Source organism: Anopheles marshallii, chromosome 3, assembly GCF_943734725.1.
Source record: "Anopheles marshallii chromosome 3, idAnoMarsDA_429_01, whole genome shotgun sequence".
NCBI classification, from domain to species: Eukaryota; Metazoa; Arthropoda; class Insecta; order Diptera; family Culicidae; genus Anopheles; species Anopheles marshallii.
The window spans coordinates 70,166,551-70,193,667 of record NC_071327.1 but is presented as its reverse complement, the minus strand read 5'-3'; the positions used below and the strand labels follow the sequence as shown (position 1 = coordinate 70,193,667).

Sequence of the window (27,117 nt, the reverse complement as noted above, 5' to 3'; positions counted from 1 at the left end):
ACCTCCAGTGTGCGTGTCTTGCGCGTGTTGCCAAGCATCTCCGGTCCAAGGTGGTGTTGACATCATCCAGCAGCTCCGTCTGGTGGTTTGGGGCCTTTCCCGCTCACCGAAACCTACTCGTCTCGTACTCGTCACCTCGGTCGGATCGGATCAGCTGCCGCTTGCACGGAGAACCAACAAACCGGAGACCAAACTCATCATGTTTCTCGGAAGGCGCAACTTCAAGCTGTGTAAGTGCTTTCCAATATTTTGCCGTAACGTAATATGACTCATCTGTGAACGTGCAAGGGGATCCTTTCACAATTGCGATCGACCCATGTGAAGCAAAATCTCAGAAGCTTTTTTTGTTTGTTTTTATCTGGCGTCCCGTTGCAGGGGTGGCAAATTTTCTCTTTTCACAAATAATAAAAAAAAAAACAATAAATATTCAAAAAACAAAAAAAAGGCAACAAAGCACATACACATTTCCACATGCGGCGTGGTGCTGTGTGGCGTGTGGTATCAACTCGATTTTTGTACTGCACTCTCTCGCCGTCGGTCTTTCCTTCCAAACGTGCACGAAACTGTCGTGCTGCCATGCACCAGAGCGCGTTTGCGTGGATTTAAAGATTTGCTAACCGACGCATGACCAACCCAATTCCGGTGCAAAAGCTGGCACGGTGCACGAAACGTACGATTGCTTCGTCTTCTTCACCGTCCGAGGCCCCACGAGAAATCGATCAGTTTCACTGTCAGTAGGTCACGTGCCGTGCCGTAAGATCCTTGGTTTCGCGAAAACCGGCATGCAAGCAGGCGGTGGAAAACGGTTCATGCGTCTACTGATCCCAAAAAAAAACGCAACCGAAATTTTCCACCGCCTAGCATGACGCCCGATTGCGGTTCGATGCGGTTTTGCGCGCCAGCGCTCACTCGGATGTGAAGCGTTAATTGATCTCGCTTAGATTTGGTGGTTTTGGCCTAATGTTGAAGGCGTTTGTTTTTTGTTTTTTTGCTCTTCAGACACAACGAAACCCGCCAGCGACAAGAAGGAACTGCGTGTGCGGGCTAATGTTATTGGGGGTATTTCTTACGGGCAACGTGCTGGTAATTAGTGCTAATGGTCGCAATGTTGCTGCGAGAACGCATTTTAGACCATTTAACTGTTTCGGATGCGTTAATGTGATTAGAAATAGAATATAGGGGCTCGCGAGGTTGGTTAACATTAGACACAACTTTCAACCACTTTAGTTTTTGTGTGATCGTCCTTCGATCGTTTGGTTTAAAAAATATTAGTAATTATATGAAGAATATGTGATCTACAATTGCAAATATTAATCTTTGTGGAAATGTCTTTAAAAAGTCTTTTAGACAATTTATAACTTCTTTTTACAATTTTATTGGTTATTTCACAACATACTAACTTGGGCTAAAATACTGAAGGTGCTCTGATATGCGGCCTTAAAACTGTAATTTTCGTCATTTTTGTACGATAATTATAAATGTATGACAAAAATCAAATACACATGTTTATTTCGCCGTTTTCCGGCTATAAAAATTAATGCTTTGCTCTACATTGGGCAACTCCTTCGGTTGCTACACCAGCTGAAGCGTAGCGCCTAGGAAGCCTCTGCTAGCTCGCCGAAGCATAACGCTTCGCGACCTGCTGATCAGTGGACATTATAGAGGCCGTATCTTAAGCGCTTAACGAAGTTTAATGTTTTGTCTTTAATTTTTGATAAACTTGCTGCCACTGTACTGGTACCATACCACCAGGCTTAAGAGCAATGAAATATAAAAAGACGCGTTATTAAAAAAAACGTTCAGGATTCACGTTTCGGGTCAAAAATGATGTTTTAATCGAAAGAATTAATTTTGAATTTTAAACTATGGTTCTTTAATTTTTAACACTTTAGGTACCTTCAACACTTTTTCGTTTTATTGACCTGTTTTACATTAATACAAAGTGTAATAATCTACACTCTGAGACGTGTGTAGTACATAGTGTATTAATATGGAGGAGTATACTACCTGCCTAATCGGAAATATGACACGAAGAATATCACGTAACAAACGTTGAGGCAGTACATCGCACAAGGACATCTACTGCTTCGAAAGGGGTTTTGTTTTGTTTCCATTTCATTGAGCTCCACATTTTACAGCATAATTACCGTTGGATGTACCTTTAAACTTCCACCATTGATATAAAAGCATTCGAGCGGCGGATTGCTCTTCAGACCACTATTTCAGCTTCCTTATTGTGTTCGCGGCTGTACCGTATTATTGCACTGTTTCTAATGGTAATTATAAAAAAGTGATTGTTCAAATTGTAGCGCAAGTGAATCATTTCCGAGGATGACCCTCAGTGCGTTTGGGGTTTCCATTTGGTAGCGAGACACTTGTCCATGATTCCTGACACATTAGGTAGTGTTAATTTCAGACTACCCCAACGAATGTGAATGTTTGTTTGTGTGTTTTTTTCTCTCGTTTGTTGTCTATGCGCAGAGCGTTCCTAATGACCGATCGCTGGCAATTGTTAGCGGCGGGGGGTGGAGGGCAGTTAAACAAGACAAGAAATACTTCACAACCTTCACTGACTTATCGGTGTGGATGCGTGACTTCGTTACCAAATGGCTCAGCTCAGGTCGGTAGCGGTGTTGTGCTAACAGAGTGCCTCAAAGTATGAGCGTTTGCTTCAATGTCAATGGTAGTAAATGAAATCTAGGCCTGTGCCCGTGTGCTTATTCGATGGCATTCGGTTAGTGGGGAAAATAAAACAATCAGTTACTTTCATCCAATCCATAACTCACGCTTTGCTGTTGGAGGTTATTTATCAATTGTTACATCAAATATATTGAAAAGGAAGTTTTAAAGTCAATCTTACTCCGATTTTCTAACTAAACATTCTTTTAAAAAACGATAAGTTACGATAAACTGAGCAAAAAACATATATTTTTTTAATTTTTTATCTTCACCAGAACTTCTATTGATGAGAATTAAAATTATCTTTCTACATCTTTCTTGACATATTTTAATCAGTATCTCTAATGCTTAACAATCATAAAATACCCAACTAATAGTAATCAATTATTAAAAAAAAAACTACGCTCAAACGCAGTTCGGCGAAAGCTTCCGTTTGAAGCGAGTTTGACAGCACTGATCCATAAGCGCCGCAAAGTATGCAATGCGGTGTTAGATCGTTTCAAATTGCCTAAAGCATGTTGTTGCTTGCTTTGTTAGCAGTTTGTGTTATCGATTTGTTGTAACTTGATTACTTGTAGGTTTATATTGTGATAAGTTTAGTATATCTAATTGAAATTCGCATTTCTAACGATGATTTGTCATCTGCTTGAACATCACTTGAATGCACAATATTCCGTAATAATACTAGCCACTGTTGTTGAAGCCACTTTCATACTGTCACCATTTAGAAAACATCCTTGAACATTGCAGCGTAAAGAAAGGATTCCTTACAAACGCTCGCAACTTACTCTAACGGACAAAGAATTCATTTAAATGGCTGGTGGACACCGTTTCACGCCCTTCGGTTACGAACAATCATTATAAGGTCAGTCTGTTTGGTGCGCTGATTAAGCCGTACTCACGCAACGCCAAATGCAACCCGGCCCGACATTCGGTATGCCATAAAGGTACGCCAATGGTGACCATTTCTTAAAAGGTTAGCGCGGTCGGCGCAGTACGCTGAATATGACCTTCGATTATGACCAGACGGGCGTGCTGCGTGCGAATCCTTGTAAGAACACAATGAACCATTGCAGTACGGGAGGTTTTTTATATTATTTGCGCATCGCACCGCACTAGCATCGCTTCATTGAAACTAACTAATTGTCGGTGTGTGATTTTTGCAAGGGGGGCAATAATATTAATGGCAATACCCTGACGCTTATGCCTTACACGAGCGTCAAACATAACCTTAGCATGAGTCATTGGGATTTTTTGTTGTTGTTGTTGTTTTGCTGCTGGTAAAGCATCAGAACTACCCCGTTAAAATGTCACAAACAACCAGCGAAGGCAGTAACACATCTTCAATTGCTGTAGAACATCTTGTACGATGTGATTCGAGACGATGAAACCCGTCCGAGAAGAGCTCTTATGCAAATCAAAACATGTCGAAAAAATTTGTGCTCCGTCATCATGGCCGTGCCAAGATGGAGTCGTCAATTATCCATCGACAACATTTAGTGTATTTAAAAAAAACACACACACACATTTATAGAAGATTCTAGTTGAGTCATGAAAAACGTTAAATTCCACACGTCTAGATGCGGACGGTATTGATTCATAACTCCGGAGCCTGACGTTCCAGTTCCAGGAAGTTATGCTTCGCACGCACAGCGTTGTCCAGTGACGTGTAACGATGGTTGCTTTGATTGCTACCCTGCGTCGAACCAGTCGAACGCTCGCATCCGGTTTAGCAGCGCACCGGGCAGGATCCTCGGACCGTTTCCTATTACGCCTCTAAACCGCATTGCATTATATCACTCGACCAGCAGAACACGTTTGCACAAGTGATAGCAATTAAAGTGGGCCCCGTGCCCGTACTGTCACCGCGATGGCATTCGCGATCGATCCTTATTATACAAAATTGTTAGAAGGTCAAAAGAAACGAGTCACCTTGCCGGCTGTGTCTACGGTAGTAGATTGCCACTGTTGAGTAGGATGCTGGGGATGATGTGTGTGTGAGGGGTGGTGTGGAGAGGGTGGTTTATCACTCAGAACAACATTTGGAATAATTAGCATAAAATTGCAAGCTTACAAAGCTGTTATCAAGACCGAACGATCGTGAGCCGGGCGCTGAATTCAGGCGGCCGGTTGGTGTATTCTCGCTTTCTAGTAATGTGCCACGGCCGCGACAGGTACATGCAAACCCAGGCGCAACGCCCGAAACGACCGATCGTGATCGTCCGGAACTAAGCGCACCGAATTTCGTTGTTTGCGCACGAAACGGGCTGAATTTTCCCACCGTGGCGGAGCAATTATAAAATAGTTTCATACACACCGATCGTAAATTAGATCGTATCGGGATCGCTGCAGTGCAGCTGGATCATTCTGAACGATCACACCCATTCAAAGCGCGGCGATATGAAGCAATCGGTTGTAAACGAAGCAAAAAAAACACACACTCAATTCCTACCGCTGAAAAGAACTTTAAAACCCCGCGAACTCCGCACTCGGATCATTTCTCATCGTTAGCAGAGGGAATCATTTGCCAGCGCCCAGTCGGTTCATCAAGCGTTCATTATTAATGAACAGCACGGGCACTATCACTACACGGGACCGCACGTGGAACGTACGTTGCGTGATCAAGCGAAAATAATTGGCTAATTGTGAAAGGTGATAAATCTCTTTTGCTGGTACAATTTGCACCTTAATGATATTGATCGTATTTTTTTGTTGCTTCATTTGCCCCAAGCACCGCGTTTCTTTGACGCATAAGTTGGAGGGGGTTTTGTTCACCTTTTAACCTTGTTCTCAGCTTGTTCTTCACCCGATAACGTTTATCGCTTGTCCTTGATAGAATATTCCATTTCCTTCTGAGGTAAAATAATTCCTTAATGGATAAACTCCACCAGAATGTATTAGCATTTCGCTATAAACTAATCCCAAGGCTGCTTGAGACAGTCTTTTATCAGTAAGATAATGAGGTCGCATCGAAATCCGGAAATTAAAACTCGATCAAATGGGAAGGTTCACTGGCGATACTAGCAGTTTGAATACTTAAGCGTGTTTGTCGACCCAAACACGACACGAAACCACCAAACCTCTGGCTGTTTGCCTTTAGCCCTTCCCGAAGAAAAATTCCTGCCGGTAACCGGTATTGATCAGGTATTAAACAAATAGTTTAAATATTGTTTTGCATAAATAAACAACAACCTCCGCATCACTGTCGCGGGTATGTCGGCACGGGGACATCTCGGAAGCGTTGGCTAATGGATTTCCTAGAACATTCATGCTGCTACTTTCAGCCGCATCCTTCCCCCTCCCCAACTGCCACTTGCTGGCAGAGTTCTTTTATTTATTTTAATGCTGTATGTGTGTGTTTTTGTGTTGGTCTTTTCTCGCTCGTTTAATCTTTTTTTTTGCGTTCTGCGCTTGCCGTTCATTTGTTGATTTTCTGGTGGCTTCGTTTCGCGTTACCACAATTTGTCCACAATGGTGGAGGCTGTGACGGTACAAGATGAGAAAACGGTGTCGAGCGGGTGCCGATAGGTTGTTTCGGTTTTGCGTCAGCAGTTTGACCACAACGCTTGTCGGTGTTTTGCCCGAGCCGTTGATTCTTGGACGTGCCCACGGGAACAAAGCCTGATCGGACCGGGGAATATTATTATTATTTTTTGCTGACACTAGCAGTTTAGCGAGGGAAGTACGGAAACCGGTGTTGGATGGTGGACGGATGCGAGAAAAGACCTTCACCGTCCTTGCCCTCGGTGTGTATGACGCGGTCCCTTTCCGAGCGGAGCGCATCTTTTGGAGCCGCACCAATATCCGACTGTGGCGCGAGGACGGTGAGCGTGCCGTTTAGAGGCTAGCCGTGATTAGAAACTGAATTTAAAATAGCTTGCCCATCGCTTGACAGCCCGGTTGGTGTTGAGGGCCAAACGCTACCGTCATTTGTCATCGAAACAGATCAACCGTGATGTTGTGATGTGTCCCATGGTTCATTAGCGCGCCCGGGTTGCCTTCGGTAAAACCGTTGCTTGGTCACCAGCAGCCGGAGACAATGGGGCGAACCATCATTTTTAACCTTTCATCCACAGACCCAAGAAGTAATTGGGATTTGCGTTTCGTTGGACAAATAAAGAATAAAACCCCAAACAAAAGCAGGAACGAAGCGGAACGAAGGGAAAAATAATATATTGTTCAATGGTGAGCAGAAATTGCATTGGCATTGTACGGCCGTTACGTAAATGATCACCGATCGCGATGAAAGATGAACCCATCAGGCAGAACCGGCCCCGAAAAAAAAGTATATTGATACCACAAAAGCGTGTGACATTTAAATTGCTCCGACAATACCGCACGGACATTAAATGGAAATCAAATTCCTTCCCCGTGGCTGAGAATTGGCCACCCAAAACCCCCAGCGAGTGCGTCCATTTGAGTTCAAGGTTTGATGTAGTAGTTTTTATTTCCCTTCACCCCTTGTTTGCTGTCATGTTTCAACCCCGTCCGCTTCCCGGTGCCCAGAGAGTAAACCGTTGGTGGTTGAAAAGACAGTGCCCGGTGGTGACAGTATCAATAAAAGCAGCAAAACAACGACACACCGTCAACCGTCCGTTGAGCGTCAACCTTCCAACCACCAGCAAATTCCAGCCGGCCGCCATAAATTTCAACTTCTAGCAAGCCACCGCAACGTACAATGGGGCTGCTCCGGTATGGAAGCATTGCTTAATCGTGCGTTAAAGAAATTAAAGAAAGCTCTCCGGTGTACATGAGGCCGCGCGCGCAGCTTTATGTGCAGGCTCAGCACACCTCTGATTCTTCCCCCCCGCACAATAGTCAAAGCACTGTACACAGTCGTTCCTATGCGAGGTTTTTCCCCTACCGTCAGCCCAGTCACCCAATCCACTGCGGCCTCTGCAAATGACTGTGGAACATTAATGTGGCTGTGGAGAAGAGGAACGAGCAACAAAAAAGGCAGGAAAAAAAAAACACATCGTTTGCTATGAAACAACTCTGTACACTGTGTACGCCACAGCTCAAACTACTCTTAGTTGGGGAAGGTAATTCCTTCAGTTACGTTTGGCTCTAGCAGTGGTGAGCTGCGGCCGACAGTGGGTAACTTACCGCAATGGTTGAAAAGTTCCTTGATGTGAACCGGTTGTTTGGGCGCATGTTACACAAATACAGCCAAGTCTCGTTAAGGTAGTACCTTTCAAAGATAGTAAATCTCTGTAAGATGAAATTTTTTGACCGTCCCTTCATTTTTTCAATACATTTTGTGCCTCTCAAAGCTGCAAGGTCTCCCTAAAATGGCATTCTCTAATCTGCAAATGATGTTTGCACTCCAATGTCTCTCTAAGGTTGCTGTGTTTCGATACTTACCACTGACAGCTCGTGATGGCTGTGTTTACAGAGTATGGTTGAAGACTTTTGCCATACAGAAATGGTATACCATCCCAATGCGTTTGTTTCCCAGAGCTGCAAGTCTCTCTGAAAGATAGGGGTCAGCTTGCAGGTTCTTTCTTCTGCTTCCTTTATTTTTGCTCTCATTCTGTCGATCTTTGAGACCTCTAGACTGTCAGAAGTTCGATATAAGATACTCAATATTACGCAAATTGAACAACTCAAGTTTGGAAAGCGCAAGCTGCATAAGCTAAGGTTAACAGTTAGCTGCTATCTACGAACTATTTCCTCAACAGAAGATGCCGAGAAGAATGGAGACACTCTTCGACGAAGTATTCAGTATCAATAGACAGAGTTGTCACTACTATCGACACGATATTTATATTTCAAATATTTAATAATACATTCTTCATCGATTTCATTAGTGAACAAGGACAGTATCTCTATTCGTGATGTCAACACTAAATTACAATGGATGAATGTAATTCAATCTCACTAATCGACCATTCATCAACTTAAGTGAGCACAACAATCAATTAATGGGAACCGAATTCAAACAGGAACCATCTAAATTCCAATAAAATGGATCTCCGATTCTGGTACTCTCATACTGATTCACACTGTCTTACGTCAGTTGTGAGTTATTACACTCATTAATGAGATCAATCAACATGAGTGTATAGCTGTGGAGTGATTAAGTGAGTTGGGTAGACAATCTCAAATTAACGCCCTCTAGGAGCGAAATGAACAAACCTTAGTATGAAACTCATTAATCGTTTTAAATTAAAAGCAATGATTTTGGAAATTTTCGAGGTTATTCATTGATTTAATAACAAAACTGCTAACATTTTCGAATTATGATCTCAAGCCACTCCTGAGTCTTCTCAAGTAATATTAGCGTAAAATTGGTATCAAGACTACTAAAAAAATGGATTAAAGCATTGAATGATTGTCATAAACTTCTAAGAACCTTCACCAAATTCCAGTTGTTAATACCCATCCGCCATTTCTGCACGCGTCCCATTCACTTATCAACCCAACCAGAGCGTCAGAGCACTAACATCGGGCCCTACGGTGTAGTGATGCAGTAGTAATTTGTAGTTCGCCGCAGGTTTACAGCAGCCCACCAACATTCACACATACATACATATTTCCCTCACACACACACACACACACACTGGCTCGGACTCGGTGCTAGCACATCGGTGGCGGCATTCCGACAAGGCTCAAGCCACCCTAGTGCGGGCCCCGCACTAAAAGTCACCGTCGCCGTTCGTTCGATTTCGCGCGTCTTGGTGATCGTGGTGGCTGGGGCGTTCGTGGCGTTGTTGTCGTTGTCGCCGTCTTGATTGTGTGGCCCGATGATGGGGAAAAAAACAGCAGGCATGAGTTTGGACTTCGCAATGCACCCAAGACGGCCGCGGCGACCAGTTTTCGAGTGAACGTTGAAGCGCGCACACGCAACGTTTGGCTGGCTGTGGTTCGTTCGTGCGTTGCGGAATTTCTGCCTGTTTTTCGCCCTTTCCATTCGGTGTTTCGAGTGTGTGTGTGTGTGTGTTTGTGATTGATTTATTTTAGGTTTGCAAAAAAAAAAAACAAGCAGCTACATTCCCACCACAATAACCATACTACACGGTACCCTACATTCGACCGTGCCAGAGGGAGCGAAAACCACGATCTGGCGTAGTTTTTGGTTTCGTTGTGCGCTTTGGTTTACTGCCGTTATGGATATTGTTTTGTTTGTCCGATTTGTTCGCTACACTCTCCGGGTTGTGAATCTCCAGATTGGTTTTTACGTTTGTCGCAAACATACAGTGTTACTTATCGTGCTGCTCGGTATCGAGTTGGCAAATGGCGTGTGCCCCGACGAGATCCGTGGCGGATGGAAGGTGTGAACTGAAAGGCCCCGCGTGTGACACGGCCGTTGGGAAATGTTTCGCGGTTGACAAATGTTCCGCAATCACCAACGGTTCGTCTGTTTATGCGTGATCATGTGTGCGTGTGTGCGTGCGAGTGTGTGTGTGTGTGCTATAGAGGGAAAGGGTAGACAACCGGCCTCGATATCAAAATCCGGAGGAGTTGGAAAAAAAACCACACATACACACACACACAGACAAAGTCCAATCGTTCGATCGTTTGAATCGAAACCCAAGCGTCTGCGAATGTGAATACGCGTCGCGGCTGGTACGGCTGGTAGTAGCACTTTTGCTAAAGTTGATCCGTCCGTTGTGCAACCAGTTTGCCCGTGTGCCGCACAGCGTACGACCACAAACGCACCGTGGTTCGGACATGCATTCCATCGGCGAGTGGTGCTACCGTTTCCTGGGACCACTGGGACGCAATAAAACAGCTCGATACAGTTGATAAATATTTAACCGGTGCACCCAACGTTGCGGCGTGCCTGTGTAAAGTCAACGCCAGTGCGCGGCAGGTTGAAAAGTGCCCAGCCCGTGCAGAGAAACATGTCCACCCGAGCAACCGAGAGTCACTTCATAAAGCTATAAATGTGTGTGTTTGTGTGTGCGTGTGTGTTGGTCCGTTTTGCTTTTTACTTTGTATTGTTCTGCTAAATTAAACAACAACAAAAAAAGTCCACGAAAATCGACCGGGCTTTACACGGGCCAGAAACAGGGATTCACTTCACCTCGGCTGATGTGTGTCGGCCACCGTGTGTGAACGCTGTTTGTGATAATGTGTGCAGCACGAACAATCGGTTACCTGGATCGGTTTCGACACCAAGCGGCAAGCGGTACAGGGCGGGGTTGTAACACCACGTCAAGAACGGTCTCGAACGCGCCCCGGTGCGGGAAAGGCTGGTGAAACGAGTTTTATGCTCGCGCGATATGCAAGATTTGCCCGGAGTGGGACAAAACACCACCTTTGCCTGGGTGCAGTGCAGTGAAGTAATCAGATTTACCTACACCCTCCCCACGGTCACGCTGTGAAATGATCCCGTGACCCGGGACGATCGGTTCGAACCCGACCGCATCTCGTACGACCTTGCATTTATCCAATCAGAAAAAGGGGGTGGGGTCGAGGGGGGGGGGGACCGGAAGAAGTGGCCGGGTCGGCATGCCCTGTCCACATACGATTAAACGGCACAGCTCACCGTGCTCCCGGCTGCACGCCTGTTGCAGAGCATTTTTGGGTCGCCCCACAACAAAAGACTTGAGCGCGGCGGCAAGCGACGAACGCGAAACCAAATTTGTTGCCCATTAACGGTGAAGTGTTTGACGAATGCTTCACATTTCACCGGTGAAGCCGTTGCGTAAACACATCCGTTGATTGGGTTTGGCAGACAGACATTAAACAAACGGCTGCTGCCAGCCAAGCTGCGGTAAAGGTTGAGCAAAACAATCAAATTTTGTTTCGTCCAATCAGTGACACCAACGATTAAAGCAAAGCATTAAAATCTAATGTTTAACAGTGTTATATTACAAACGAAATGATACAAATACGAACGGAAATTAATATTTGAAATAGAAAACCAAATAGAAAAAAAAACACACACAGCTCGGGACGGTTTCCCTCTTTACCATCCAGCAAACCGAGGCGGATGTTTGTGAAAGAAATGTGTTGGCAAACAAAAGGTACCCGCCGCATGACGGTACATTGTCCGTTCGGGGTGGCTTTCTTCTGGTCGTTTCATGTCTTTGTTGTCGCGTTGGGTCGGGGCAAAACTTTTCCTTCCTTTCTGCCGTCTGAGAGTTGGTGGAAATTAAAAGTCGCCAGTAAAAACGGAACGGGGACCAGGGGCCAGGGCAGAAGGGCCTGGAAGGAAGTCTGTAATAATGCAATCCAGAAAGGTAATTTAAAGCAGCATCAACTCAGGCACGATGTGGTGGGGTGGGGGGTTGCATTTCATTTTTTTTTTCTTTCAATTCTACTATGCGATCGTGCAAGTGGCCGCGATCTGGCCTGCAATTGAACTGCACGATCGAGCACAAAACGCCATTATAATCCTTGCCTCGTGGATCGACTACAATTAAGTAGCCCGTTCTAAGCGGCCCCAAGCGGCCAGTGCTTTACACAGGGCCGGCAATTAACTCCCTTCATCCGTCACCTTTGCCCGTTGTGGTCAGGCATTTTGTGAGTCAGCATCCTCCGCTCGTCAAGGTTTGCAGCCGCTGCAACACAGGACACATCGTATCGTGTGCTTGCGATACTAGCCGATAAGTGACGTCAGGGTAGTGGAGTGTTGTGGAGGAGGGGGAGAGGGGACTTTTTTTCATTTCAAACCTGACTAACCGACCCACTCATCAAACCCCATTCAAACTCCACTGCACTGCGCCGACCACAACAATTTCGTCTAAGGTCGTTGAGAGCAGTGGCGGAGTGCCACTTTGCTCTTGACGCAGCTTAATTTAGTTTCGTTGGCGAGCCCAGGTGCGACCCTAAACTATGACCTCAAACACATGGAGATCCGAGAGATAGAGAGAGAGAGAGAGAGAACAACAACAGCAACAACAACAAAAAACCTGCCCGTTTTGCTTTGGCCGACACATTTGAAAAGTGTTTTCACCTTCAAAAACTGGCCCCGTTCACTGTTAGATGCTGATTTTGGATGGGTGTATGTACGCACGCGCAAACGCCTTTTTAAGTAGAAGTGTAGTAAGCGCAATGCACACGTGTACGTGGGTACGGTAAGAACCAGGACCTTACCGGGCCACAGTGCCGAACGCAAGGTTGTAGTAAATCTTTCTATTTTGCACTTCAAAAAAACAGGGTTTCACCGCAGCAAAACTAAAACAAACATACTTTTCCCCGTCTAAAAGGCACGGGGTCTAGAAACTGCAACGGCTGCATTCGTCTCTGAGCGGCCAACTACACACAGAAGGGGGAAAAACATAAGCATAAAAAGATGCATCTCCGTAGAAACGATGCCTTTTGGTTGGGTGATTTTTATGCTTTCTTCCAATGAAACATTCACATCCACCCGGTGCAACCTGCCGATCCATCACCATCAGCAGCCGCGATTCGATCGATAAGCAAAGCTAAATGTGATTTTCGTACAACAGCCGCTGCGAGGCGCGCAATCGAAAGCACTACAGCACGTGGCGCGTGGCAGGCGCACTGTTAGCCTAGATATAATTAATAGAAAGCCATGTACGCTCCGGGACGGTGTGCTATCACCTTGCGGACGGAGTGGGAAGTTGTTTGCTGTCGCTTGGGGGCCGTCGGAGTGCTCTAATTAAATGCAAACGATGCAAACGAAACCGTTTTGTACAGCTGCGTTCCAAAGCGCTGTCGGATCAGCATGAAGACCGCCAACGCCGGTGTACGGCTGGCAGGAAGAGACGAACGGCCACTGTTTTGGGTTGGCGGGTGAAATTTTGTTCCTCGTGCCGTTATCGCCGGATTCGCATAGAAAGTGCTTCATGGTTCGGTTCGTGTGTTGCCATTTAAAACCAAACTGCACTCACCACGGTGCGCCGCCACCTAGAAGCGTCGGTGTCGGTGTGTATCTAACCGGCCAAGAAATTCCACCGCCGAACTGGGTGGGTGGTTACAACTCCCCCCGCCGAGAATTTCCCAATTTTTTCCCCGAGTGTCTAATGAACGCCGCTGCTGCGTGCCGATTGCCGGTGTTGAATTCTCGAACCGATTCCGAGCGGGCTCCATTCATCGGGCACGATTGACCAAGACGTGTCCAAGTGATCAAGAGCTGCTGATAGAAGCAGTGTGAGACAGTGTGGCGGTTCGCCTAACGCAATAGGAATCTTACGGGTGAGTGGCCTCCCCGACTGCTGGGTGGGTAAAGCGAGCCGTTGCACACACCGCTGTGACATTTGTGGCAATGCACAGGTGACCAGAACGCGATCAGAAAGTCTCAACGTACGGCTCTGGTCTCGCTAACTCGGCGAAACATCTTACCGAATCTGGTGCGTTTCGCGTTACAACACACAGCACCGATTCGATTCTGCACCATCATCATCATCATCACCGATGTGGTCGATGATGTTGAGTGTGGGTTTTCGCAATTCCCCCCAAAAAAAAAAAACAACTGCGCCCGAAATCTTCGACTCGAGTGGCGTCGCGTAACGCCAACGGTATTGGCACGCCCGTGTGTCTCTGTGAGAAGGATCTCTCTTGGTGAGGCGAAAGCACAGCCTGCTGCGACCTCCGAAGAGATCTCCCCCTACTGCTCAGACCAGCAGTTCTGAGCACCGCCGGTTTCGCCCGGCTGGTGCGTTCGTCTATTAGTCAATGCAGACGTTGGAGCGCGGTACGGTACGCGTTTTTGGGATAAGTAGCAGCTTGACGCACACTTCAAACCGTGAGGTAGAAAAAAGAACGTCAAAATACAGCTCGCTGTAGCACGTGCATTAGAGATCTCGAATAGTCGAGGTGAGAATAGTGGTGACGGTCGGCACTGTTCAATAGTGCGGCGTTTGCTGGCGCAATGTAGTAATCAATCCATTTCGACGAAATGACAAGCAGATGCGTTGAGAAACGTTAGCTTACGTTACGCATCTTTACGGTGGTAACGACAGAAGATGATACTCCTATGAACTAAGTACCTCAGTGTGTCCAAATGTCACCGTTCACCGTAGCTGCTTCATCTCTCTCTTTCTATCTCTCAGCCTTTGTCTGCAGCTTGCAATACGTGCTTTAGAGGCACGTTTCAGAACTGGAACTCGCTAGTTGCTACCTGCAGTGGAAGCATTCCACTGTGCGGGCTCTTCTTTTGCAGTTCCCAAAAAGAACGTCAGCAAGGAGTCGGCACAACGGGTGCGTTATGGACACGAGGATAGACACAGCCGGCGAGGTAACAGCACACCCCCGGTTGCTACACACCTGGTGGCCACCATCGTTGCATAATGCCGTCCGGGGCTCGACCCGACAACTGAAACCCTTGAATTGCCAGCCAGTGGTGTGCAGGCCAAGCGCCAGCAACGCGTGCCTCGAAGGCGAACGGCAACAAATTCCGTCCCGTGCGGACGGGCTGTAGCTCGTACAGCGTTAGGATATTTCTTCTTCAGTTTGGCAATCTATCGCTGGGAACGCCATCCATATGGCCGGCCATATGTAGCCTTATGCGAACCTGTTTCTGGCGTTCCTAACGAGCGACCGCTCGAAAACGTGACATTTTGCGCACGTCTGTGTTGCAACCGTTTGTTGAGCTGCCTCAGCTACCTCAGCTGGCAGCGCATCATGCAAACCTGCGGAACTTCACGGTGCGAAGAGAAGCAACTGCGGACATTCATGTTGAAAATCCGACCAATTAGCAGACGGTGGTTGTGCTCTAGAATAAATCGGCCCGTTATCAGAGAAGGAAGACAAACACACGACAACATTGGTAAACAAATCCGCTAAAACAAAGAGCCTGCAAGCGCGAACCAACTTTTCGACGACCTTCGGTCCAATCGTCCACGAAAACTGTGGTTGCGCTTCCGCGTTCTACTGGTGGTCGGTTGTGTCGCAAGCATAAACAAACACCACCAAGAGCGTTGCGAAACCGCACGGCCACTCGGCCCGGTTCGGATGGCAGTTATCGTGTGCGAGAACTGGTTTCCCTCGGAGAAGGGTATCGCTTTTCCGGGGCCCGGGCTGCCTGCGAGCAGTGCGAGGACCGTACGAACAAGGCGAACCTCGTGGCGATCCTCCACCGAACGCACCGCACCGGTCGGCCGTGAGATAAAATGGCCGTCAACCCTTGGATGTACCTAATATTGATCTTGTTTGGTTTTATTATTTTTAGCATCTTTAATGCAATCCAATTGAAATCGAATCCGATCTTGTCGGGGGGAGTTGTTGGGGAATATTATTTGAAGTGATCGTTATGGGGAGCCATTTTGTCGCGAAGTTATTAATTTCACAAGCTGCACAGCTGCACGGGGGGGCCAAAGGTAAACGGCGAAATCAAAATAAATCCCCCAAAAACCAAAACCGGACATGCGGGCAAGGTCGTACGGGTGCGTGCGTTGTCCAGTCGGACACCGACAGTCGGAGAGCGGTGAACGGAGATCGTGTCCGTGGCAACAGCAGCAACAACGAAACCAACAAAACCGTGTGTAAACAAAACAAAACCCAAACCGGAGAGTGTAGTGCATAATGGACAGCGAGTGGAACCAATGGTTTGGCATAGGATGGCATAAAACGTTCACGCAAAAGCACCCAGAAGATCCATTTTAACATTCCATTCCGCGGCCGAATGGAGTGAAAGAAATCGATCACCTTGGGATGCAACAAAAGCAAAACAAAAAACAACAACGAAAAACACAAACCCCGCGAACAGTGCCCGCTTTCCCTTCCTTTCACGACCCCCGGGGGATCTTTGTTTTCTTCATTTCTTCACCGTGTGTAACGTTAGTTAGGTAAATCTGGTACGTGCGTCCAGCATCTCAACCACACCTCGTAGCCAGAGCGGGTGGGGGCCAACCGCCAGCAGCGCAACAGAAAACACAAAGCAAAGCAATGTACGGCAGAAGTAATCGGTTATGTGCTAAACTGTCCAGCGCTTTTCTTCGAAAGTGGTGTAAGTATGCAGTGCTGTTGTTTCGACAAGTTCCAACCAATACCCTCCCGCCGGTTGCACTGTGGGCGTATCGATCATGCAAGGGTTTACAGGCAAACGCGGTGAAAGTATTTCACTTTCCGTGCAAACGTGTGTGCTCTGCCCGATTCGAGATGTCATTTAAAGGGGTTTGCAAGTGTGCGTATCGTGTGATTGTTCCTTATCGACGCATTAGCGCGATAATGAACTGGTTTATCATCCGGTTTGTAACATTCTTCACCTAGGACTAAGTGCTCTGACGGTGCGTTAGGCTTTGGGACGGAACGGAGCCAAAGATTTATGTGCTTCAATTTCTCCAATTCTTCGCAAAGCTTTCATTCGTTCTTTCTCTTTGCGTTACTTTCTGTTTCCTCTGCGATGCGATCCCTTCACCGCAGCTCAGGTAGCCACTCACCTGACCAACTCGGTCCGGGGTGGTTGAATTTGCCAAGACGCGAGGAAATCTGCATGGCGCCGCTCCGTGATCGTAGCAGTGAGTGTGGCCTATTCCTTGTCTATTGGTGTGCGGTTCGTGTATCGATCGCACGGTGGGAGAGCGCTGAATTAGCATGTGGACATTTGAGAAAGTGTTACAACTTCTGATTATTATGTATTACTACTTGCTACTATTTACTCTTACTGCAAAAACAAAATTCGTAAAATTTAGTATAGCTGACGCCATATCTAAAAGTCTTGTATGGTTCACGATTAAATAGAGGAGATTTAAATAAATAGTTAACCTTTTGCGACCTTTCCAAATATAAATATACCATAATTTCAATAATAGAGGATTTACTTAAATTGTTAATTATATTAACAAAACAGAAAACGTTATGATTTCTGAATCAACATTATATATCTTCGGTCAGTTAACATGTTTGCTTAGACGTAATCATCGTACATCTTGCATCTTCTTAAACTGAAGAGCTATAACGAAATTGGAAAGAACTTAAATTTACCTTCAAATTCATGCTGTCTATGCTTTCGATGAACACTAAATCCAAAAGATTTGCAGAACCACTACTTGTTCTACACATTTTTATGCTTTTTATTTCATTTTTGTGCCACATAAAGTCCCAGTCCTTACTGTGGCAATCTTCATTCGAAGTATGATAAAGCCTTGCCCATAGATAAATATATCGAATTGGGAATAACTTAATGCAAAACGAATCCCAATTTGTCTAATAATACTTGAAATCAACTTGTTCTTTCCAATGTTTTAGAAATATTTATAAATTCTAGTAAAACTTTTTCCAAGCTTTACAACTCTCGATTGACAGAGGTGAGGAATGTATTGTTTTATAAAAAATAAGCTAAAATCATCGTTGTTCCACTAAATTATGCACCAAATACTACAGCGTGTTTCATTATTCCTTGTCTTCTTTAAGTTTAAGCTTCTTTAAAATTAAACCTTTTTCGTTGACAGTGAAAAATACTTGAAAAATACAAATTGTTTACAAATTTAGTTCACATAACATTACTAAGGTTTTAAATACTCCACTTTTTTATATTTATTCATCTTTAATGAAGTTGAATTGAAATGAGCTCAAAGCTCAACTATGTTTCCATTGCTTGAGAAGAAACTTTGGCGTTCTTTTAGTTAATTTTACAAAAACATTTTCTTCAACTATTTCCCCCCGAAATGTCCACTCCCTGTTCCAGCGTGGACCGACCACTGCTACCGCGTCAGTATTGGTGCCCATTGATCATATTCCACGATACACCGTTGCATCCGTACGCGTCCACCTGCAGGCGTAGGTTGGTTCCTTGGCCTGGCGTTGGTGGCCTGGCGTCCGCGGGGTGCTTAAGCCATACGTAATGAATCCGGTTCCTCATTCCCCGGCCGTACGACGCACCGTAGTATTGGTGCTCGGGCCGCTCTCGTCGGTTTCAATGGAAAGAAATTGCCATTGCGTAAGGGCAAACTTTGCACGGGCGCAGGTTCGGTGACGCGGACTTGCCAACATGCGCAAAACGCCTTGTTGTCGGGCGCGAGACTGGCACAAAGAAAGCAAATATATGGCACACATAAAAACGGGCGCGCGTGTGCCTTTTGGTTGTAAAACACACACACACACAGAGAAAAGGAAACAAATGTTGCCAAGTAACCCCGAAATGTCATCCTCCGTCCATATGCGCATAACCGCAGCAAACGTTCAAATCGCACTAAGGTTTTTTGGTACACCTTTTCGGAAGCTCAAGGCGACACATCCCTCCGCTGGCATGCGGTTTGGACGGTTTTTTTATGTTGTTGTGGACAGCAACACGATGGTGCAGGGCCACACCATCAAAAGCCCGCTTTTAAAAATAAGACGATTCCGTCCTGAGAAAATTAAGCACCGACGAGTCCGGGGCCCGACCATTCTCACGGTGGGAAAGCAATCAATGGCGGAGACGGAGATGGCCAAACCGGGGTTCGGACGGTGAGAAAATGGATCATGAGATGAAAAATAATTGTGTTATGTTGTAACACAAACTATTTAAATTAAAAAAACTGCCTTCACTGCTGCTTAAGATAAACAGCAACAGATTAAACAGGAAAAAAAACCCTTCCTAACCGAAAGCGGTCAGTTTGGATATTTTTCCATGGGATGTTTAACAAAACGCGCCTCGTTTTGTTTTTTTTTTATTAATAAGATAAAGTTTTCTTTGGCATATTGAAGGCAACGTGCAAGAAATGTTTAATAAACCGAATGGAAATAAAGGGGAAATTTTCATCAATTTTCACTTGATCAAAGTGGAAAAAAACCAAAATCTCGCTGTAGTGAAAATAGAGAGTTTGCTTAAATCCCGCGTAGTAACGGCGGAAACGAAAGTGTGAAAATGTGGTACACTGTGAAACATAACCACACCGATTGCACTGTTGTGCAATTGTTTCGATTTGGGTTGGAGAATTTCAGTACAAATCATGTCAGCACTTGGCTGAAAGTTTTTGAATTGTTTCCAACTAAGCCTACTACGACGCGCTGAGATGAACTTTAGTTAATACGCCATTTTGACCACACGAAGAGCAGCTCGGTATTAAAATACGCGATAAAATACAAAAAAAACGGCTCAAACAACAGCATCTTTTTCCAATGGCGTTAAATTGTATCTAATCTGCCCTACGGACCGTTCACCGGGTGAATATCGTGCGTGAAATTTGCATGTTAATACGAACCAGGTTTTGCGGCTCGTGAGCGCCATTTCCTGCTTGAGGCGGCCATCTTAAGGCCACACAAAGATGCACCTTAGAACGCGCGGACGCGTTTGAGGTCAAAGACCCGTTTGCGCAGGCAATTAAGAAATCGGAGATCGAACAGTGGAGAAACAAACGGCGCTGAGGCAAGGGGCAGATCGAATTGATGGGGTGGGGGAGAGGGAGGAAATCTCATCTTCAGGTTCTACGATGGCCGCCCAAACGGGCTAGTGAGCGCTGACCGCTTCATCCGGTTTAATTTGCCCATCTTTTATGCCCTCTTGGGGTTTTTTTTTTTGTGTGTGTGTTTGTGGTGGTGTGTTTGTGAAACCACGGAACAGTGTGACTTTGTGTGTGTGTGTATTCTGACACGGGACTTTCAACCCCCTTGATGTCCATGTCGGACGGTTTAGTGCGGTGGCATTTGAAGGATAATTTTGATGGCCATCTCAGGGTCACCGTCGGACGCGATATCAATTAGCAGGCGGCGCGAGAGCGGAATGTAGGGGCTCGAGACAAGGAACAGTCAGTCAAGAGTGCTAATGATAGTGGCGTCGTTACACTCTCTGTACACGGGTCGGTCTTTCTGGAGGTCTAATGGTGCGACAAGCTACATTAAGCTACGAGGGGGGGAAAAGGCTTTTTTTTCTGTTGTTTAGTAAACCTTCGGTTACGCGAAAGTGTGGTACGAACAGTACGAAACGGGATGGTTCAATTATGCGCAGCCACATTTGGGCTAGAACGATCAGCCCGTTAAGCATCGTTCGCGGACCATAAATACATCGTGTGCCATTAATGAAGCACACCCGTAAGCCGACCGATCAGTGGCCTTTTAATCGAAAATTAATGTTATGCAGTGGTAGCCTGGTAAAGGGTGGCAAAGAAGGTGAATTAGGCAATTGGGCGTTGCATGTGCGATTAGGCGGATTTCCTTGTTTCAAACTGTAACGTTTTCATTCATTTGGCGTTTTTCTTGGTGTGTTTGGAAACGTAAGATCAAAATTCTGTTCTTGAACAGTTTGACATAAGGTGAAGTTGGAGCTTAAAGTCCCTTTGACGATTACAGGGAGAAAAGTCATTCTAACTCTACTGCTAATAGTTATTGCTATTGAAAAGAGTGGTTTTAGAAGCAATTTAAGCTTAAATTCCCCTTGAAGTTTCAGTAAAGGAAGCCGAGAAACGTATGAACTCTCCTCTTTAATAATAAAGTTCTGAAAAAGACTAGCTAGAGTGGTGTTTTAAGGAATTTAATCTCTATTTTTTAAAAGACATCATATGCAATTTAAGATTTTTTTTGCTTTTTACACTTTAAGCCGATTTTAGACGGAGTTTAAGCTCAATTTTATCTCTCAAATTGTCAAAATACTGCTTTGGATATGGAATTTTATCCTAAAACATCACTTTAATTCTACAAAAATTCGTTTTTCTTGTTCTTTTATATTAATCAAGCTGTGAAAGAGTCTAGTTTAAGGCAAAGTTTTAGAATTAACAAGGGAAGCAAGTAGACAATATCATTCCTTTCATGAATCAAGCACTCAAAAAGAAGGATTTAAAATGGAGTTTAGGATTAAACTTCGGTCTTTTTGTGTAATAAAATACAGTCATCAGACAGTCTTTTCGTTGTAAGCTTGAAGTTTCCCATAAATTTATAGCACATTGAATTGAATTGAAGTCTTCATTGGCCAAGCTCCTAAAAAGCGACTTTTAATAGGTTCAATAGTTCAAGCTTAAACTTTAACTCAAGTTTAAGTGAAACAAGTATACAAAAATGAGTTTTACTCTTTACAAATCATTCAAAATGGCTAAAGTGATAGACAATATTCTTCCCTTAACATTGATCTTGTCTTGAAGGATTATCGTTCGAGACGTGGATTAAAACACATTACCTTCAATCGTTTGAAATAAAAAACTCCCAACAAAAAACTGGTTTTTAGACGACACTGTGAGCTCAACTTTTCCCAAAGCTGAAGAGATTAACGTCCACTCAACGTGACTGTTTTCCCTTTTTCCCTGTTGAAAAACAAAGCTCTCGAAAAGGCAACCGGTTTATGACGGTTCAACACCACCTCAACCGCTAGTGACACACATCTGGCTGCACTAAACCGCGCGCACATTGCACAGTGCGTTTTGTCAATGGTACGACAATGTAAGGACACTCTCGAAACCACGGCCCAAACCCCGCCGCCCGTGTGCGGCAGAGGCATAGGAAAAGTTCGAAACGGAGCAGAAAATGAAACTGAAACCAAGAAAAAAAAATTACAGCCCACCGGCGGTACATGCGCTCAGTTACCGGGCCAAAACAAACGGGCCGGATTGCGCCACCCGGCTTAGGTGAGCTATCGTTTCGGTTTGTGGGTCGTTTTTCCCACAAAACAAAAAAAAAACACACAACATACCCTCCCGCCGTAAGGAGGGCGGTATTACCTTTGCCAGCTCGGTCATAAAACAATGCATAAACCGAGCAGAAGTTTGTTACCAGCGCTTCGCGTAGCATACTCCGAGGGGCCTCATCTCATTACCCGTGGCCACGCAGCGGCGCACCGACCGTCCAAATCAGTTTTGGGTGGGAATTTTTCTCAACTTTTCACATGCACCCGCCCCAACCTGGGCCCTGTCGGCCGACGCGGCTTTGGGTCATTTGCGAACCGTAAAGCAAATTTTCAGGTGGAATGAGGGACACGCCGTGCATTCGGCGGCGCGTGCAGCGTTGCGCCGTAAGCAGCGTTGCATCACAAACCCCGCGGCAGATGTCCGACGCGCTCACCGGTTAGGTCATCCGCACGCATGCAACACCATGGCCCGGCACGGTTCGCAAATGGGTCGTCTCGTTAACCCGCCACGGCCTGCAAGCCGAGGCGCTATCACCTTCGCCACCACAAGGTGCACATTTCAGCCGACGAAAGCGACCAACTCCACCAAGGAGATGCACATCCAGCGATATATATATTTGCTATTGCGGATGAATGCATTTGCATTTGCTGGTTCGTGCGAGACCTAGTTGCCCTTAGCGTTGGCCTCACCGCCGGCATGATCTTGACCTTCCGCTGTCCGTTCGGCTAGGCCAACCAGCTCGACAACTTATCACCGGTCGGTCAGGCGTTAGAGACAGCCGATAAATCAACGTTCTGACATCAATGGCGACGCTCCCTCGCTCTTGGTGTGCCGATCAGTTACATGATCGCCAACGGCACGCAGCGAGCTATTGAGACTTAATTTTGCAAAACATATTCGCTCGTTGAAGGATTCTCCAATAAAAACATTACCAACCTCCAAGCTATCTGTTGCTACTAAGCCAGTCTTTACAATTACCTTCTACTTCGGTATTTCTTCCACCAAACAGGGTTCGTGATAGCATTCGCGCTAAGCCTGCTGGTGCTTGGCGTTCTAGTCACATTCGGATTCACGGCCTTTATCAGAACGATCATCGATCACCAGGTGGCGCTGAGGGTGGGCGGACAATCGTTCGGCTGGTGGTCCCGGCCGCCGGTCGAACCGATCATCCGCATCTTCGTCTACAATGTCACGAACGCGGACGAGTTCCTGAACAACGGCACCAAACCCATACTGGATGAACTTGGACCATACGTTTACGTGTAAGTTAGAGAAAAAACTTCAAACTTCAAGCACTGTTTAGTGGGGTGGGGTGAGGGGTTGTGGGGTGGCAAACACTTACCGGCCATCCCAAGTTTTGATATCACCAAGCGGGCACCTGAGAACGGTAAGAAGCGTTTATAGTTCAGCTGCTTTATGGTCTGTTGTTAGATAACTCCGCAGGCAACTCCACCTGAAGGTTAAAGTGAGTGTTACGAGCCTGGTGGTGTATGGTGTTTTTTTGCTTTTCGACTTGCCACAATGATTCACCGTGGATTTGTGGACGGTGGTTTAATGTTTAATGTTCACCTTGAACACCTGAACGCTACTGCCTAGCAGCGTTAGCATATGTGCCACCGTATACATTCCTAATTGCCAAGCGATAATGGACGCTTGATAAAACCTTAGACCAAATCGTCATAAAAGCAGGTCGATTTTTTTTGTGTTGAAATTTCCTGCCCAATTTGCCCACTGTTACTGATCATTATCAAATGGTTTTTTTTTTTTTTGCACGCATGGTTTTTGCGAAACCTGGATTATAATTAGCATAGACTCAAGGTCGCACCGCACGTCAATGGTTAGTGTTTATCGAGAGGAATTAAATTTTCGACCTGCCTATCACAGCTACAGGTTAATCTTTCCAGGAATTCACGCACCGATTGGCTGTTTAAAGTTAGATACGTATGTTAATCTTGCCGTCTGGCTTGACGTTTTCACACTCTTTCCCTGCAGTCAAACATGGGAAAAGGTCAACATTAAAGAAAACCCGAACGGCACCATCAGCTACAACCAGAAGCGGGTGTACATCTTCAACGAGGACCTGTCCGGCGGGCTGGAGGATGATGTAGTCATCGTACCGAACATACCGATGCTGAGCGCCACGTCGCAGAGTAAACATGCCGCACGGTAAGCAAACGACGAGCAATGCGAATGTGACCGAAGGCAAACATCCCACCCGCCCCCACCCCGGCAATGGGATGCCGATTGCTCCACGTGTTAACTAATGCGCGGCCCGATTGCGACGCATCTATTTTGGTGTGTGTGTTTTTTTTTTTTTTTCGCCCCGTGGAAACAGGTTTCTACGACTGGCGATGGCGAGCATTATGGACATCCTGAAGATAAAACCGTTCGTCGAGGTGTCGGTCGGTCAGCTGCTGTGGGGCTACGAAGATCCGCTGCTCAAGCTGGCGAAGGACGTGGTGCCGAAGGAGCAGAAGCTACCGTACGAAGAGTTCGGTCTGATGTACGGCAAAAACAGCACCTCGCGGGTGAGTCAACCCGGTCGCGGTTGTAAATACGATCGAGCGCGATCGTAAGCACTGCGTGTGACATCTTCATAATAGATCGTGCAAACGTTGCATGGCAGCGAGCGTGTATCAATAGTCTGGAGGGTTGCTGCTTCAAGACACGTACTTGGCGCATTAGCAACGTGACATTTTACAAAAACCCCAAAGCCCCCGCTGGTATGGCCGCTCGTTGTGAAGTGCTACTCGATACCCTGACGTCAATCGGTTGACATTTGTGGACATAGCAAACACTTCATTTCCGCATTCCCGGCCCCGTAGAAATGTGTTGGGAAATGTGGCAAGAATTCGCTCTAGAATGCAGAGGAGGAACTCGTTTGATCTCTAATTAATGGTAATCGGTGATTAAAATTTTACACATTTCGCTTCCATTTTTCTACCCAAGGACACTGTGACTGTTTGGACCGGTGTGGACGATATCAACCAGTACGGCATCATCGACAAGTATAATGGCCGTTCGCATCAAACCCACTGGCTGTCGGAGCAGTGTAACCGGCTGAACGGTACGGACGGTTCGATCTTCCCACCGCGCATCACCAAAAATTCCACACTCCACGTGTACGAGAAGGACCTGTGCCGGCTGTTGCCGCTCAGCTTCGAGAAGGAAGTGACCGTGCGGGGTGGCGTCAAGGGGTACCGGTTTACACCGTCCCCGGATGTGTTTGCCTCGGTGGAGAAGAACCCGAACAACATGTGCTACTGTCCGGCCGGTCCGCCGTGTGCACCGCACGGTCTGTTCAATGTGTCTCTCTGCCAGTATGGTACGTATTCATTACAACCGATTTTTGTTTATTTGTTTTGTGAGTAGAAATCGTTGTTTTTTTAATGAAGATGTCTTTCTAGTACGCAGGTCACTATTTCTGTTTAGGGAATTTGCAATATTACTGCCATTCCGAATCTTGATTCCATCATTATAATCGATATTAGTAGAGAAATGTCAATAATTCCTTTTAGATATTTGATTTTATGGACAAATTCGAGATAAGCCCTTTATAAACTGTGTCACAAGTGATATATTCATATCCGCCTAAAAGTAGGCAATAGTAATTCGGAAAGACTTTAAGAGCGATAAGAGACGAACCCTACCCGAACAAACTAAGGAAGGTCTCTTTATTTAAAGAATATTCGAAGATAATTTGGGAAGTACTATAACATTTACTAGATAAAATGATCAACTAATTAAATTTTAAATAAGTTGAATTGATTAATTTAGATTTAAATTGAGCTATGCATAAACATTACTGTTGACCACCACAGCATGGAGTAAATGCTTTGAAAATATGTTCCATTGGATGTAAATCATGGCGAATAGGTTGAGAAATCGAGTAACGAAGTGCACGCTTTATTCCCAAACCACGAATAGTGGCCAGCGTTTGATCATTGAGACAAATTAATTAAATTACATATATTATACTTATGTAAGCCCGCTAAATTACATCCCCCTTGTACGTGACGATACCTAACCTTACCTATTCCTTGCCTTACCAGACTCGCCGATTTTGCTCAGTTTTCCGCATTTCTACATGGCTGACCAAACGCTACGGACGGCAGTGGAGGGCATTTCGCCGCCCGAAAAAGACAAGCACCAGCTGTTCATCGATGTGCAACCCGTAAGTACCTAAAAAAAACCTCTACGATCGGCTGCAAACCAATAATCGCTTCCGTATCACGAATCTCCAACACGATAGGACATGGGCACGGCACTGAGGGCACGGGCCCGCATCCAGATCAACCTTGCCGTCAGCCAGGTGGTGGACATCAAACAGGTCGCCAACTTCCCGGACATCGTCTTCCCCATCCTGTGGTTCGAGGAGGGCATCGATTCACTGCCGGACGAGATACTGGACCTTATGAAGGTGGCAACGAACATACCGCCCCGGGCCAAGTTCATACTGACGATCGCACTGTTCGGGCTCGGCGGTTTCCTGTTCGTCGTCGCCGTGATCTGTCTCGTGCGAAAGTCGCACCGCCAGAGTACGCTGCACCTGGAGGGTTCGAACTACCTAGCCACCGCGTCTGTCGATCAGGCGAAAAAGAAGGCCAAGCTGGACAATGGGATGAACAGCAAGAGCAACTAGGGGTTGGGCTTGCTTGGGAGCAGCACGGTCGGTCGGTTGCAACTTCTTCGTGGGCACACCGCAAGCCACACGATGATGGTGATAGCGCTGGTTGTATAGCATAAAAACAAAACAAAAACAAACCCCATGAAGAGACTCATCCTGTATCGGGACAAACCCGTACGGATCCTGTAAAGCCTGAAAGCCATTCCGAGGAAAGTGAAGAAGCAAAAGAAAAGAAAAACCTTAAGAAATGTGTGTTATGCGCGATCATGCGGGGCAAAAGGTTGAAGCTGTCGCTGTCGTACAGTACCACTTGACACACTAGCACAAGTAGTGGATCAGTGACAGTTGAATGTGACAGAATGGGACATAATGCGGTCCCAAAATCCAGCGGTGTGCGGTACGATCCTTCCTTCAATCTAC

The 27,117-nt window shown here is 45.9% G+C and overlaps 1 protein-coding gene across 1 annotated transcript; it reads left to right on the top strand.

Annotated features, from left to right (window-relative positions):
* The first annotated feature begins 16,482 nt into the window (after positions 1-16,482).
* Positions 16,483-26,712, top strand: LOC128710808 (scavenger receptor class B member 1). The gene is made up of 7 exons (XM_053805661.1): positions 16,483-16,543; positions 23,080-23,332; positions 24,063-24,236; positions 24,406-24,598; positions 25,020-25,395; positions 26,123-26,244; positions 26,323-26,712. The coding sequence occupies exons 1-7, from the start codon at positions 16,483-16,485 to the stop codon at positions 26,710-26,712; spliced, it is 1,569 nt and encodes a 522-aa protein (XP_053661636.1).
* Positions 26,713-27,117: the final 405 nt, after the last annotated feature.

Bases quoted from the DNA above. Each gene is read 5' to 3' on its own strand.
- LOC128710808 (XM_053805661.1), top strand. From the start codon at position 16,483: ATGTACGGCAGAAGTAATCGGTTATGTGCTAAACTGTCCAGCGCTTTT. The intron at 16,544-23,079 runs GTAAGTATGCAG...TCCACCAAACAG, and splicing joins CGCTTTTCTTCGAAAGTGGT to GGTTCGTGATAGCATTCGCG. The intron at 24,599-25,019 runs GTGAGTCAACCC...TTTCTACCCAAG, and splicing joins GCAAAAACAGCACCTCGCGG to GACACTGTGACTGTTTGGAC.